The following is a 17,452-nucleotide window of genomic DNA, read 5'->3' as shown; positions in this document are numbered from 1 at the left end:
GCAAAGAAATGGGATATTCTTCAATGGCCAAGTCTGTCACCTGATCTCACTCGAGTATAGCAGCTTTTCAGTTACTGAAGATAAAACTGAACGCAGGGAGCTTCACAAACACCTGAAGGTGACTGCAGAAAAGGCCAAGCAGAGCATCTCCAGGGAGCAAACAATACTTTCTATGTCCATGTTTTCGAGACTTTAGGCAGTCATTGACTGAAAATGATTTTCATCCAAGTAATAACACAACCTCTATTTAAAATTACGCTAGTTTGTCCAATAAACTCGAATGTGTAAATGTGTATAAAAAATGGCCATAATTGCTAAATAGTCAATATAAAGGTTTCGTAAAACCCTTTGAATTGAAGCTGAAAGTGTGCACTTCAATCACATAGTGACTGTCTGATTGAAAAGCTACAGAAGCAAAACTACAAAAAAAAAAAAAAAAAGAAGAAGAAATAATTCTGAACTTTATACCCTGAAACAAGCTGTTCTAGTCTACTAAAAGCCAACCAGAGCACTCAATTGATTTGCAGAATAAAAAGCATGGTTATCTTCACGAAACAGAGAAATCATTATGCTGTTAGTGATTTGGCTGCATGAAATAGGGCTTATAGTGTTCCTATCATCGTGGTGTCAGGTGTCCTGTAATAATAAATTGGCTATTTAATGCCATAACAACAGCAGTTTTCACACATGCACTGCAGCCTTGAGCATTTCTGAGTGGAACGCTATGTGAGAAAGCAAAGGTCTGACTCTGTCGTCTTGGACATTTAATGGCCCTTACGCTGCCAGCTCCCTACTATAAGGTCTGTGTAATGTGATTTTGCCCATGTGAAAATAGAGCAGGTAATTATTCAAGAATTCACTGCGGACGGCTGGATGGCATGTGGCCGGCCTGCAGCACCCTCGCTTAAACCAAACATAGTTTGAGCAGTGAGAACAGATCTGACACAAACCGCCTCCTGCTGTGTACTGCACATAAACAAAGGGCCAACTGCGCACAATGTCTCGACTACGATTATTACGCCGTTGTGGAAAATGACTAATTCAACTGTTTTGACCGTCTGTGTGCTTTAACGTGACCAGTGCGTGTCTGTGAGCATCCTTACGTCTGCAGTGATGGTGTTGCTCAGTGGGGTGATAAAGCCCAGGCGTCCGTCACTCAGTACGACAGCAAAGCCATCCAGGGTCACACAGTACTCCATACAGCGGATATGAACCCCCTCCAGGTCCAGAGAAGGGCCACCTAAATACACAGGGAGGGAGAACTTCTTTTATAAGATAACATTTTCCCGGCTGAAAAGCTACTGTAGGCTGATTTTGTTTTAATGTTACTCTGTTGTATTTGAGCAGAGTGCATTGATCTTTTAACCTCGAGCAGACTGCAGGTCCAATGAGAAGGGGATTGTAGTAAGGCAGATGGCCTTGCGTCCATTGCTGCCGAGCCCATCCCAATGCAGCACATGGAGATAACCGTCTGCGGTACACACCAGCAAATCCTCCTGGAGGGACTGCAGGCTAGTGGGAAGAAGTTTTTTAAAAAAGTAAATATTAATCAAAGGAACAGGGAAAAAAAAAAAGAAGTTAGTAAAAGAAAGCGGGGGGAGCTAGGTAGGCAGGGTAGAAACAACATAACAAGACAGAAAACAGTGGGCTATTCATCATCCAGCTGTGCCCCGTGTGAAGACTGAAAGTTTTACTGGGCAGCTGTGATGAGGCCATGTAGCTGCTAGTGCCAAGTCTCCCTATCTTTTAACACACAAGAGAACAAACAACAGTGTGTTTGTGTGGGTAAAGTACTTCATTGTATCCTAAAAATAAAAAAAAATAAAAAAGGGGTAAGAGGTTTAACACAGAGGAAGGCACGACGACAACAGCCGAGAGTGAGCAAGTGGAAAAATGAAGGGAAGCAAAGGCTTTAAGCACAGTGGACTGACACTGTGGAGGAGGCAACGTCTTTTACTGCAGCTTCACGCAGCAGGAGACACCCACTCATCTCCTGCACAATCAAGCTGTGCCTGTGAAATGCCAACAGAGCGCTCTAATTCAGATGACTACCCCGTAATCTCTGTCGAGCACAGACAGCGGAGGAGAAATGGCAGATGAACACGGAACAATACAAACAAAAACAAAAAGGCGGACAAAACGAAACAGTAAAAGTTCTTGTCACTCATTAAACGTCAAACACGTCAAGCTCCAGGACATGTGGGTTATAGCTGGAACAAAGACAGAAACTAAAACAACACAAAACTCAAACCACCATAGAGCAGAAAGCAATTGTATTAGACTGGCTCCATCGTTCTAGTGCCTCCCCTCACTTTGCGTGTCCAGGGAGCTACACTAACTATACATTTTGGAAAATAGTCTTGAGCAATATTTCTCTGCGATTTCTGAAGATCAAAGTTCTTCTTTTTACATTGGCTGCTTTTTCACTCATTTTCAGTCCACTCCTTACCTGATCAGTTTTACAGGAATGTTTCTTTATTTGTTGTTGTTCATTAAGCCGCTCAACACTGACCTATCTATCATTTAAGCATAAATGGCCTCTAACTGAAAGGATAAACCAGTGTTGTTTCTCCACAAACAACTGAGCAAAGAACTCATTTTCGATTTTAACACGTTGACACGCATAAAATCTCATTTTTCCACCAACAAGAGAATTTGCAAGCGCCATTAACCGCAAAGTTGGCATATCTTGAAGTGGTTTGCAGAACGTGCCCTTTGGTTGGTCCATCTACTGTTCACTGAAGCCTCATTGGAAATGGGTGGTTACCAGGAAAACATTCTTAAGGAAGAGAAACAGGAAGAAAGGCTGAAGTATGCCAAGTTACACAAGAACTGGACATGAACTGAAAATGAATGGCACCAGGTCTTTTTTGGGTGATTAATCCTAATTTGAAATTTTTTGGTTCAGATCATCACCAATATTTACAGATGAGGTCAGGAGAGAGTGCATCTACAGTCATGGTTTGGGGCTGCATTTCAGTCAGTGCTGTTGGAGATTTAGTCTAAATTGATAGAAGAATAAAAATACCATCAGATATTGATCCACCATGCAATTGCCATCTGGAATGCTTCTGATTAGCAACTGTTCATATGTAAAAACATACTTAAATGGAAAAAACAAACAAAAAAAAAAAAAACACACTGTGGATCATTCTAAGTCATAGGTCGGCCTCCCCAGAGCCCAGACCTTAAGATTACTGAAGTAGTGTCAGGTCATCTTGACAGAGAACAGAACAAAAAGGCAGCCAACATCCAACGAAGAGATTTGAATGTCCTTCAAGAAGCCTGGAGAACTATTCCTGAAGACAACTTAAAGAAATTACAAGAAAGCTTGACTAAGAGAGTTCAGACTACGTTGAAGAATAAAGGAGGTCACACCAAATACTGACATACAGTCTGAGGAGAACTCTACAAACCACATTTTTGTACTTGTTTTAAACAATCACAGCACCCATTTCCCCCAAGAGTTTTGCCCAGTACTCTAAACGTGCTGGCCATTTCATTAATATATACTAAAAGCTTTTACAGTAACATTGATGAAATCATGTGCTTTGGTCACTGAACTTTCACTGTATAGTGTAAATTCAGTCACACTTTTTAATCAATTAATTTGTTGATTGTTTTCTTAATTTATTCATTGCATCACAAAGTCCTGATGATTTATTGATTAGACTTTAACATTTTAAACGTGAAAGATTTACATTTGTTTTTCTACAAATATAGTGAGGTCATTAGGTAATTGTCCCTGTTATTCGAGGCTAACACAGAGTACAATGACTGGAAATGGATCCGTCTTCACACTGATATAAACATGTAAAAAATAAAAAAAATTTACAAGCCCTATTTGCCTAATTTTTACAAATGAGTTTGAGCCATTTAAATGAACTTCAGGTTGTCTGACATAATTAAAGACCTAATTAATGGAATAAAAACAGTTCACACTCGTTAAAATGCAACAGGCAAAACAGAAACGTTACATCTGGAGAGAAAGCACAGTCAACAAACCTATAATGGAAAAAACAAACCAAAAAAACTAATGATGGATTCTCATCAGACAATTTGCATCTTTAAAACACCCTGTGATGATCTGAATACAAACTATCCAGAAAACAAGAGTCTGATTTGAATTAATTAGGTCTTCTTTGCTTTAATCAGTTAGCTCATCTGTCACTCACTCCTCCCTCTCATTCATTTTTGCCAATTCATGCATTTCCTCTCTGTGGGCCTCTGCCGTTAAAAATCCACATCAGAGGACTTTAGCTTCTCTTTGCACCTGAGCTGTCTCTCACTGCCAACACTGTCTTTCCATCAGAGGAAGAGATGTTTTCGAGCCATTACCGTGAGCCAAATGGCTGACAAAGAGCTACATTTGTTAAAAAAATGTTTTAATCTTTAAATAGCTGCTGATAAACTACCTGAGAAGCATTTGTGCACAGCTTAAATCTTTAAAATGTTTCAAATCCAACACTATAGTTAGCGCTCACACAGAACAACAGTGATTCTGATTCTGTTGTGCAGGTTTTATGGAAGCTATCCTGCCTGTGTTTAATTTACGACGTTTTAAATCACTGTTTTGAAAGTAACAAGAACATTTATACCCAGGTAAATATTTGTAGGTTCAAGAAAGAGTTATTTACATGGAAACATAAACAGATAATGATGAAGCTAAGCTCAAGGGGTGGCCATAAACATTGTTGAGAGTTTACAGTGAGTGCTTGAATGGAGACAGAGTGTGAGTAAACCTTGAGTGTGTATGTTTGTGCAGGAGAATTTGCCTGTGTAAATGTGAGCTTGATGACACATCAAAGACCGAGAGGGAGTGAGCTGATGCCTGTGTGAGGCTGAGGCAGACAGGTAGACACAACAGAAAGAAAGTATGTATGAGAGAGCACCTACCTGGTGATGGGGGCCTCCAGATCCACAGGCTTCTTCATCTCCAGAGAGAGAGCGGGTGCACATTGCTCCTCCTTAAAACCAGGGGTCACCTTCACACGAGGGCTTCCTCTGTGCAACCACATCATTCCAAACACACATTTTACTCCCAGTTACGTGAAAGTAAACCCAGTGAAATGCTAAAATTGCAAAGTCACAGAGCTGACAATGAACACTGAATATGTCCTAACTTGCTCAAACGCTGCTGGTGTGCTCTAAAGGAATGTGAAGTACACGCTTTGAGCCGCATTTCAATCAAACAAATGCTTTATATGGTGAACAAACATGGGAGAATTAGCAAGAGAAGAGAGCAAACATCCCTAAGCAGACGGAAAAGTATTCACTTTGCTAAACTTCATGGATATTTTATTGTGTTTTAGATTTTGAATGTTTAAATTATCTTACGGTCCTATTAATCAACACTTCATGGCAAAAAAAGAAAGAAAAAGGAAAACGTGTTTTTTTCAGTTATAAAAAGCTAAATGCTGCAAAAAAGAAATAAATGAAAAATCTGAATGTGCTCTGAATATTTCTAATCCTCCGAGGATCAGCTATGGAGGTAATGGAGAAACTGCAGCTATAATTTCACCGCCTGCTCTAATGACGCAAATGCAATCATGAGCAAACAGAGTGTTTACTAGTAAACTGCACCTGTATACCTGCTACTGCTTTCCTCCCCCCACACATGTTGATAGTCATAATGATACCACACCCATAACATTACATAACCACCTTTCACTGTCAAAGTCTGCATCACAGACACAGTAAAAGATTAAACTGGCAACTGCAGTTGCCAGAGTGAATAAGTTAAGAGTTTTACTTCAAGGCAGCGTTTCCTGTTCTCTCTCTTATGGTTGACTGTATATGTAGACACAGGTGATGGAGACACAGCAGTTTAGCGAGGCAAACATCACTGACAGAAGAGGTAACCAGTGCAATCTGGGCCCTGTTCAACTAATCACTGCATATGTATATAAAGGATGAAAGTACCGACTGTAAAATCAAGAGAAAGGTTAGTGTCCTCCTGGTAAACACCAGCTTACACAGTGTATTTCTCAACCAGTTGCAGAGTGGTTGCAGGAGGGTACTTGCTGGTCACACAGAGGTACAGTGGGGCAAAAAAGTATTTAGTCAGCCACCGATTGTGCAAGTTCCCCCACTTAAAATGATGACAGAGGTCAGTAATTTGCACCAGAGGTACACTTCAACTGTGAGAGACAGAATGTGAAAAAAAAATCCATGAATCCACATGGTAGGTATGGAACGCCAGGACTGCCATAATGAATTAATTAAATACACCATTAAATAATTAATTAAATGTGGCAATAATTAATTAAAATTGGAATTAATTAATTAAATAAATAGTTATGACACATGTAATTAATTAATTATTGACACATTTAATTAATTATTTATGTATTTCACATTTTAATTAATTATTGACACATTTAATTAATTATTGACACATTTAATTAATTATTTAATGATATATTTATTTATTTCATTTTGGCAGTCCTGACGCCTGGCTCTCGTCATGAAATAATTTTATCTGTCAGCCTCACCCATCAAACTCAGGGGGCGGGGTTAACGCTGCCCATGCAGCTTCTCTAACATTTGATTGGTTGCCGTGCAAAGTAAGTCAAAACAGGTCGATCCTAGAAAATCGATTGCTTGTGTAGACTTGGGGCAGCCAGTTATCCCAGAATGCAGATCAAATCACAAGCAGCAATGGTGGTGGTGTAGTTTTAAAATACCCCGTTTTTCTGTCACCAGCTACACTTTTAACAGTGTTTTAGCCGCGAATGTCGCGACGTATGTCTGGTCAGGTTGTCAACATAGAACATGTTTGCAAAAGTGCTCAGATGTTTTCAGAGATTTCACTAGCTCTGCTAACAGTTAGCATGCAGAGTGCACCGAGGGGGTTACGTTAACCGGTTTGTTTACATATTCCACTCTCCGTGTTCCACATGTTGCATTCGCAGATTCTCATTTTCACCGAACGATCGTCTCTTTCCGCCTGGTCTTGTGTCTCTGTGCTTCTGTAACATAAAGAACGAGCTGACATTTTTCTCACGAAACCAGCGATCAGCTCAGCAGACCCTCAGTTTACCTGCATGCATCCTCCTCCTCATCTGTCAGCTGTTTAACACCTGCTGCTAATTCAAGAAACACGCCTAGTTACCTGGTGATAGTCACAGTTTAACTGGGCAGCCGGTGCTCGATATAACGCAATGTCAGCGCATTTTTCTGCACAAGATAAGTAAATATAGTGTTTTCCCCGAGCGCAGAGCTGCTGGAGCTCGTTTCCTTACAGAGCACTTTATAGGCGAACAGCTTTATCAGCGGCTGATGTCCAATCACCGGCACACAGCTTTCAAACCTCAGCTGAGTTTTAGCTCTCAGTGGTTAAACGCTGGACTTCATTCACTCAGGTTCTGTCTGTCGGGTCACGTTTACTTCGCTGTTTTATTTACAACTGAGCAAATCGGTTTGGCTGAGGTTAAAGTTACGTTTCATAACTGCATAGTTTCACAGACGTTTAATGGTTCACTGGCACATGTGTTAGACTGAACTATCATCTAAATATCATCTGTTTTTTAATAGTTATTCAACTGTATTCTAAGCACCAGCTGTCTGTTAGAATGTGATTTTTTTTCTCTCTCTGTTGGCAGAGGTATAAAAATGCGCAGGAAAATCTGACATGCATGGCGAACTTCACCGACGATATTTAGGGAGGAATAAACACACATCAAACATAAATGAACCATTTGTCTGTCTCCATAATTGAGAGAATTTTCTCTTCTTATGTCAACACTCTCTCTCTCTCTCTTTTTTTTTTCTTTTTTTTTTGCTTTTTCGGTCATGTTATGTTTACCTGTCAAAGGCTTGTTACAAACTATGAAACACATTGTGCAGACTTCTGGATGTTAGAAGAAAACTAATACTGCTCATGAATGAGACTAAAGGCAGGAAGGTGTCCTTTAAAACTAAACATGTTAATAGGACCTCCCTGTTTATATCATAGTTTATGATATAGCACGTGTATTTCAGTAATAGCCTGCTGAGGCCACTATACGTGCTGGCCTCATATCAAATGTGAAGGCAGACTGAGTCTATGTTTGACGTTTTTTATATCTAATCTTCCTTTTCAAACATTTAAACAGCAGCGAGTCTGCAGCTGAGGGAATACAAATTCAAATTGTCGGAACAGGTTTGCTCGTTTCTTGGATTCATTTGGTGATTTATTAAATGTATAACTGTTATTCTAATCTGCTGCCGAGTCTCTTACACTTTTCTTTATGCTGTATATTTTCACGTCTCTGGAATAGTTGGCAGTTAGATAGTCAGCTGGGAAACTTTGTGTTAACTCATGGAGCTGAGGATATCGTGGATATGCTGACCTCGCTGCGTGGTGTACAGAGCGAGGTCAGCATGATTAATATTCACAATAAAAATATTAGCCGAACATCATGAAGTCTGTATGTGTTTCATAGTGTCGAACAACCTTTGTACAGTTAAAGCCAGCAGTTACTACATGACGGAAACACCAACGTTATCTCTTTTATGTGTTTATACACAGGTCACGCTGATTACTGAACAAAAACCCAAAGATCAGATGTTAAACAGATTTATTTGCTCTCTCTCCTCCTTAAACATGTTTTTAATGTTAGTTATAATTCAGAATTGGCGACTGAAACACGTAGGACACATAAGAACATCAGGAAATAAAACATCGATAAATATAACCTCAGTAAAAGAAGTCAGCGGGGGTTACTACAGCTGTGTACCGGGGCCTGCGCTTTGTCGGTGGGATTGCTTGCGAGGCGAGCGGGTCTATCCCACGCTTTGCCGTGAGACTGGGCAGACATCTCCGAAATCATCGAAACACTTTTGCAAAGAGGCTGTATCTTGACAAACCGACCAGACACATGAAGATTAAACCACTACATTCTCGGCTAAAAAAATATTAAAACGGTATTTGGTAACACACAAACAGGGTTTTTCAAAGCTCAGTTCTGTTAGCTTCCACATGCCGGTTGTTGTGTGCTAGAAACAATGGCCACCAGGCCAAAGCAATGGTTTTGACTCGATCAGCGTTAACCCCGCCCCCTGAGTTTGATGGGTGAGGCTGACAGATAAAATTATTTCATGATGAGAGCCAGGCGTCAGGACTGCCAAAATGAAATAAATAAATATATCATTAAATAATTAATTAAATGTGTCAATAATTAATGAAATGTGTCAATAATTAATTAAAATGTGAAATACATAAATAATTAATTAAATGTGTCAATAATTAATTAATTAAATGTGTCAATAATTAATTAAAATGTGAAATACATAAATAATTAATTAAATGTGTCAATAATTAATTAATTACATGTGTCATAACTATTTATTTAATTAATTAATTCCAATTTTAATTAATTATTGCCACATTTAATTAATTATTTAATGGTGTATTTAATTAATTCATTATGGCAGTCCTGGCGTTCCATAGGTAGGATTTGTAAAGAATTTATTCGTAAATTAGGGTGGAAAATAAGTATTTGGTCACCTCAAACAAGGAAAATCTCTGGCTCTCACAGACCTGTAACGTCTTCTGTAAGAAGCTTTTCTGTCCCCCACTCGTTACCTGTATGAATGGCACCAGTTTGAACTCATCATCTGTATAAAAGACACCTGTCCACAGCCTCAAACAGTCAGACTCCAAACTCCGCCATGGCCAAGACCAAAGAGCTTTCGAAGGACACCAGGAAAAGTATTGTAGACCTGCACCAGACTGGGAAGAGTGAATCTACAATAGGCAAGCAGCTTGGTGTGAAAAAATCAACTGTGGGAGCAATCATCAGAAAATGGAAGACATACAAGACCACTGATAATCTCCCTCGATCTGGGGCTCCACGCAAGATCTCATCCCGTGGGGTCAAAATGATCATGAGAACGGTGAGCAAAGATCCCAGAACCACACGGGGGGACCTGGTGAATGACCTGCAGAGAGCTGGGACCAAAGTAACAAAGGTCACCATCAGTAACACACTACAACGGCAGGGAATCAAATCCCGCAGTGCCAGACGTGTTCCGCTGCTGAAGCCAGTGCATGTCCAGGCCCGTCTGAAGTTTGCCAGAGAGCACATGGATGATACAGCAGAGGATTGGGAGAATGTCATGTGGTCAGATGAAACCAAAGTAGAACTTTTTGGTATAAACTCAACTCGTCGTGTTTGGAGGACGAAGAATACTGAGTTGCATCCCAAGAACACCATACCTACTGTGAAGCATGGGGGTGGAAACATCATGCTATGGGGCTGTTTTTCTGCCAAGGGGACAGGACGACTGATCCGTGTTAAGGACAGAATGAATGGGGCCATGTATCGTGAGATTTTGAGCCAAAACCTCCTTCCATCAGTGAGAACTTTGAAGATGAAACGAGGCTGGGTCTTCCAACATGACAATGATCCAAAACACACCGCCCGGGCAACAAAGGAGTGGCTCCGTAAGAAGCATTTGAAAGTCCTGGAGTGGCCTAGCCAGTCTCCAGACCTCAACCCCATAGAAAATCTGTGGCAGGAGTTGAAAGTCCGTGTTGCTCGGCGACAGCCCCAAAACATCACTGCTCTCGAGAAGATCTGCATGGAGGAATGGGCCAAAATACCAGCTACTGTGTGTGCAAACCTGGTAAAGACCTATAGTAAACGTTTGACCTCTGTTATTGCCAACAAAGGTTATGTTACAAAGTATTGAGTTGTATTTTTGTTATTGACCAAATACTTATTTTCCACCCTGATTTACGAATAAATTCTTTACAAATCCTACCATGTGGATTCATGGATTTTTTTTTCACATTCTGTCTCTCACAGTTGAAGTGTACCTCTGGTGCAAATTACTGACCTCTGTCATCATTTTAGGTGGGGGAACTTGCACAATCGGTGGCTGACTAAATACTTTTTTGCCCCACTGTATATGATGATGTACTGATAATGTCCTTGTGACTGATTTGGTAGCGCCTAGTTTGCATGGAAGACACTGACATGCCTTAAAAAAACAAACAAAAAAACCCACTCCAACGACTTGCTAAACAAAAGTGAAACTGTGAAGAAACCTGAAACACAAACTGTTTGCCTTTAAACTCACAGCTGTGGCCTTTATAACATGATGCTTGAAGCAGCAAGGTACAGCTTTTTCATTGAAGCAGAGGCTCTCCGATTGTAGTTTTTACCTGGTACAAGGTACTACCACCTAATTGAAACCCCACAAAAATGAGTCGCAAAAGCAATTACAAGGAGATTTTTTGTGATCTTTGTTACAGATTTCACTCAGCAGCAGGCAGCAACCACTTGCCAACAGCGAATCAGGGAATACAGATTTGGTTAGTGACCAGTCTCTAAGGCCTGTGTGGCTCATACTTCTGTTACTGCAAACCTGTTATGAAGAGTGAGGGGTGGATCTGCCTAAAACACCTAGCACAGTTGTGCAGATGGTCATTTGTGTTTCTCATGAGTGTCTTTTGATCTCAATTTTTTCCCCGGCTTCTATTTGTTGTGAGCGTTGCTGTTGTTCCCTTTTCTTTTCTGTGTCAACAGACTGTAGACAAGCCCACAAAATTCCCACCGTTCCTCTTTCTGTGTACCCAAAGACACAAATGGAGTGATGCTGCTTAAACCGCAGCAAAATGTCAATCACAAGGTAGGCTCGTCTTCAAGCACGCACTGTTTATAACCCTCTTTGATACTAATGGGGATCTTAAACACATTTATCAAACAATGGTTCGATAGCTCTTTAAAAGTAGTCTGAATGTGTGGCGCACTCACTTTGGATAGACAGGCTCATAGAGGTACTTGTCATCCCCTCCACCAAGCACATCAAACAAAAGGATGTAGCCTTTGGCAGTCTGAAAACAGAGAGGGGGGGGAAAAGTCATTAAAACATCATAAACGTAACTGTTGACAGGAAAAATGAGGAAAAGGTGCGAGACAATAAGATGAGTGCCTTTTCAGACAACAACAGAAACTATAACAGATTAAGTCTGAAGCCCTTGTCAGTGACAGGTTTCTAATTTAGCACAGATAAAGTCTGACTAAGTAGCCTTTTTGCACATTTCTGTGAGTATATATGGACTTTACACAGTTTCTGCTCGTAATGTCTCACCATAATTTGGCTACAGTAAGAATCGAGCACTGTTGTTGTTGTTGTTACAGTGAAACTGTTTCCATAGCTGGGCGCTCCTTTTCATGTGCCATCAGATCATGTCAATTAATAAAGAACACTTTATGAAGACTAGATAATGGAAAGAACAGAGAAAGAAAAGCCCACATCACAGCAGGAGGGTGGAGGAGGAAGCAAGGAAGGGAGGAAGCTTAAAATCACAGAACGGAAAACACTGAAGCTGCAGGTCTGGAACAACAGGTCTGCAATGACAATCACTGCAGAAGTGGATAATTGTGATAAGTTTAAAGGCCTTTTATAATTAACGTTATTATGTTTTTATAATCATAGTGGTTATCTTAAGAAAAATGACGCAACTAGACCATCTGATGTGGTGTTCGGCTACAAGTATTACCTACACAAACATGCTAGAAAAAAAATTTTTTGATCAGGTTTTTCGGGTATTTAATTAATGCCCAAGTTGTTTTCCATATCTATATTTGTAACACCATCACAGACACAATAGAACAATAAACATCCAACTGCACACATCTGTGCCGCGACCCTTCATGGCACAAGCTTGAACCGTCTCAACTGTTGAGACAGTTCAAAGTTATATAGGCTAAGAAAAAACTGACAATCACAATTTTGTTAGCATTTCAAAACAGCCCATTTACACCGAAAGCTCTGTACAGCATTTTCTTGTACTTTTTCCACAACACACACGCAAAGAGCTCTGTAGGAAACGGCTGAAACTGAGAGCTTGTGGAATGAAACATGACACGAAACCTGATCTTGACTCCAGTGTCTGCGTTAACGATCCAAGGTTTGCATATAAAGACTGCTGCGGTGCTCGAATATGACCAAACTAAACTCAAATTCTTCTGCTTATGGTCTCCTGAGCTGAGCTCCAGTGTAGGGCAGTATTTTGCTCTGACTATGGCAGTAACCCTTTACGGTTTTACTAGTGTGGTGACAGTGCTGTTACTACAGCTTTAAGAAAAGCCAAGAGGAAGAAGAAAAGGTAATTTCCAGAAACCGACAAAGAGAGCCAGACTGAGGCCTGTTAAAGCCATCAGCAGCCTTGGATCTTGAAAATCTTAGTGATGGGTAAAAATAAGAAAAACTGCAAACCAACAGCACTGCAAAATGCATTAACTCTAAAAAAAGATCAGAATACAGTAACAAAAAAGGTCTGCTTCATACGCTCACTTCTCAAGACTCGCTCACAGAGACCTGAATGTGAAAACTAGAGATTTAAAGTATCATTTACAGGGTTCATTAATTAATGGATAACGTTAAAACCAGAATGTTTCATAGCTTATAACCCATAAAACAACAAATCTGACTTTGACATCAAGCACAGTTTGTGTGCAGACCTGATTAGGTAATCACGGTATGCAAGTTTGATTAATTCTAGAGGATTACCAGCTATTCCTGTGAACTTACTGTGGCATAAGCTCGCCAGTCCTGTGCCTGGATGAGTTAAAAACAGATCCCCTGGCGATGGGATTACAGCAGCCTCATCACAGGTATTTTCTTGACCTTCCTACTTCTGCAGTACTATATTCACTACTTCTTGAGCTGATAATCTGCAAGTCTTCCAACAAGTCCTTCATTTTGATCTCAACTACACAGCTGTAAAGATTCATCTTGCACAGTGGGGATGCTACCACACGGAGAATCCAGACACACAAAACACCTGCCAACGTACTCAAAACCACCACTGTGGTAGTTACCCGTAAAACAGATGTTTCTCACGGCACCACATTTACCCTTGAAGACTGATTAAGGAATGAAGTGATGCTGCATTAAACATAACCTTCATAGATTACATTTTCATGTCTAAACAGTATGAGATAATCATCACTAATAAAAGTAAAAAGGCTGCACATGTGCACATGAAATCACCACACAAAGATGTTTACTTGAATCACAAAATACTCTACAAAAATGTAATGAATTGCTGAATCACCTGCACTTCATTTCCCCTCTATCATCATGATCTTCCCTTTAAGAGTGTATCAAGAGTCTAATTTACTGTGTAAGTGAATTAAAGAGGGATGAGTGGGCTTGGAGAATTCTCTGTTAGTCTGCTGAGGAAAATCATTGTGCATTCAGGCTACAGAGACAAAACAGCCTCTTCATCATTTTCATTTTAGCACTATATATAGTTTAGATGAACAGTAGTCTCATCACAATGACCTAGTTAGTTATAATAGCCTCACATGCTTGTGTGATCCACATACAAATACAAGCATTTACAGAGTTCACCCTCCAGCAAAGGATGCACAATTCTTCACATCTACTATTGTAACAGCAGAAAATGTTTGGAATTTGTTAAACCGCTTGAGTTTTCAGACTTGTGGCAAAGCCTTCTGTTAAAGACTATAATTTTATCATCGAGAGCCATAAATTTAAATATAGTTATGTGGCTCAGTTACAAAAACCTTCTGCAGCATTGGGGAAGGCGCAAATCAAGCAGGAATAGAAACGGACAGTGTGGAGGGCAATGAGAAATATGGCACACAGCCAGTTATAACATGGAGTAAACAAACAAGGCTTTCTCCCCCCGAGGAAATTTATAAAAATGGAAATGCGAGGGACACTAGCATGTGAACTGCAGGGAATCTCGCTGAAATATCAAAGATGGGAGGGAAGCTGCAGAAGCAGAAAAACTTGGCAACTCATGATGAACTTCAGTAGTGTCCCCCACTCTTATCATCTCCTCCCTTTAACCTGTAGTTTTGATCACACTAACACATAAAAGCGCTCAGACATCCATTCATCCATTCATGGGCCTTTGATTAGCTTTATTTCAACCTGTCCTATCTGATAAGTGAGCGCTCGTGATGAAAGCAATTGCAGACGAAGGCCTCAATTGGGATGCATCCCGTGTTTCTAGGACTCTTGGTGGGTTCACACATGCACATATAACAGTACAGGAAGAGGCAGGATGCCAGTCATTCTCAGCTGAAACCCAATAAACAAGCAGGCACTGCAATTCAAAGGCAGTCAGTGACCCAGGGCAGGGGAAGTTGCTAGTCACTTTTGTTTTTTCCATCTATGCCGTCTCACTAATAGCAGTCACAAACTCAAGCTGCAGCATTTATGGACAACAGTGAGGCCCTGAAATGTTTTTAAACAGGCCTGTAAAACAGGATGCATCTAAAGAAACCTCAGAGTAACAGGTTTGGTATCCTATTGTGCTCATGTTGTGATCAGTAGAGTCTTATGAAAAAGTGAATCACATGAGAGAAATCTATCATTTATTATCAAATGACTTCAGTGCACTGGTGTGTTGCTTTCACTTTTGTCACTTAAATCGTCCTCTTCTTCAGCTTGATAGCACAAGCTGTGACTTAGCATTGTATTTAAAAAAGACAAGAAAAAGAGGAAGATCAGAAAGGACAGACTAAAGAACAAAAAAGTCAAATAAAGAGAGGAAGAAGCCCACTCAAACACTGAAATGAAAAGTGGGAAATAGCTGACTGCTAAGTGCTCCAGTTCAGTGTTGCAAGCGGAACGAAAGACTTTGAAAGTTGTTGCTGCAAAAGTAACAAGTCAGCAGAAAGAGTGTACACAGAAAGCACGATGAGCTGCTCTTCTGCATGTCTGAACAGGCTCCACAAGTACACAGGAACATAAACTCGAGGGAACACCGCAGTGTTAAGTGCATTATAACAAAAAAAGAGAAGAGAAAAAAATGGATGCAAACTATTACGATCTGCAAATATTAGATACCTTTCAGTTTGGATTACAAACAAGTATAAATAATGCAATAGCAGAGCACAGATGTGTAAAGTTGATCTACAGCTCTTGCGTGTTAAGTCTTACCGAGTGTGGTTTCAAGGTACACACAGATGTTAACAGTCCTAAATGAACCATGGCAAGTCTAGCTATCTGAACGGCAATCAGTGTGCTGCTCTTGATGAACAACCACAAGACTGGTGACGATAACAGACCTAAATCGCCATTATTTTCGTGGCAGATAAGGAAATATGTGCGGTAGGTAAATCTTGTGTATCTCTGAGTTTAACACTCAGAAGAGTAGAAGTGCCAAGTGAACGGAGGCAAAATGGGCGCTGTTTAAATGTGGAAATTCATATTGATTTAATCATTAGCATCGTAAACAGTAAGCACATTTCTTTTTTAATAAACCATTGGAAATAAATCAAAATGCAACATTTCTTTGTGATCAAGGAGTGGCCACAACAAAAAGCAAAATCTGATACAACCTGCAGTCTCAGAACAAAACATGAAGTGGCTGGAAAAACCAAAAACCAAAAAAAAAAACCTGTCCATTTCTTTCTGTCACGTTTTGTTTTGAGAGTTTTTTGTGTCAGTGAACACTGACAGCTTGAAAGGAATGCATTTCAATAGGAAGTAGATTTCATGTCAGGAGCAGGTATTTTGTCCAGAGAAAGCGGGTAGGTGTCACCATGGCAACCCAGAAAATAAAGCTTTAAAAGAAGTGGAACCTGATCTTTTTTTTCTAAGCTAAATACTGGCGTGTTTTAGAGTGATACGAACGAACGTCTGTGACGTGCATCACTCAAACCTGGGTCTTCGTGAGTGGTGGCAAAATGATTTGCTCCACCTCCACCCTCCAAATGCCTTTTAAAAGTGGAAAGCATTTCATGTCTATGGACATGAATTTGTACATATAAAAAGAGACAGATGAAAAGTCATGTTCAAGGACACAAATATAAGACTGGAAATTTGTTATGCGGAACATGAATCACTAGATTAAATGTTGTGGCAATTTCATAAACTGTCGTGAGACTGGGTTGTTACAGCAAAGAGAGCTCTCTGGTACTGGTATGATACTAAATTTTATAATCTGGTTTTTACTTAAAGAAATATGAAGATTTATTGTCTCAGAAAATTAAGATATGTTTAACAGTAGTGAGTTACTAAGGTCATACACAGGGTGCATTTCTCTAAGTCTAGACTTTCTGAATTGTATCCAGAAGTGGAAAATAAATGCGATAAATGCCATCGTTCTCCTTGTCACCTTAGCCACATGTTTTTTCTGTGTCCTGAGCTACAAGGTTTCTGGACAGGGTATTTTGCTATTATGTCAACTGTTCTTGGGGTAGCTCTTCATCCTTGTCCTCTGATTGCTGTATTTGGGATTCCTGTTCGCTCACTTACACTTGATTCCACACAAAAGGATATTATAGCTTTCACATCCCTATTAGCGAGACGTCTAATATTGTTGCATTGGAAGTCTGTTCAGTATCCTACTATTTCCCGGTGGCTTAAAGATGTCATGTTTTTTTTTTTTAAAACTTGAAAAATTAAATATACGTTGAGAGGTTGCACAGCCAAATTTTTTCACAAGTGGCAACCCTTTATCTCTTATTTTGCT

The 17,452-nt window shown here is 40.0% G+C and overlaps 1 protein-coding gene across 5 annotated transcripts in view; it reads right to left on the bottom strand.

The window, feature by feature from the left end:
- The window catches only part of ric1 (RIC1 homolog, RAB6A GEF complex partner 1), a 48,360-nt gene that overhangs the window by 12,142 nt on the left and 18,766 nt on the right, over nucleotides 1-17,452 (bottom strand). For all 5 annotated transcript variants that reach the window (XM_080875029.1, XM_080875031.1, XM_080875030.1 and 2 more), the window contains 4 exons: nucleotides 11,745-11,824; nucleotides 4,897-5,004; nucleotides 1,367-1,512; nucleotides 1,104-1,240 (listed from right to left, as the gene is read on the bottom strand). In XM_080875029.1, the coding sequence (XP_080731155.1) occupies nucleotides 1,104-1,240; nucleotides 1,367-1,512; nucleotides 4,897-5,004; nucleotides 11,745-11,824 (471 nt within the window). The remainder of the gene's footprint in view (nucleotides 1-1,103; nucleotides 1,241-1,366; nucleotides 1,513-4,896; nucleotides 5,005-11,744; nucleotides 11,825-17,452) is intronic.

The sequence above is a fragment of the Rhamphochromis sp. 'chilingali' genome (assembly GCF_963969265.1).
Source record: "Rhamphochromis sp. 'chilingali' genome assembly, chromosome: 2".
NCBI lineage: Eukaryota > Metazoa > Chordata > Actinopteri > Cichliformes > Cichlidae > Rhamphochromis > Rhamphochromis sp. 'chilingali'.
This window is presented reverse-complemented; position numbering and strand designations above follow the sequence as displayed.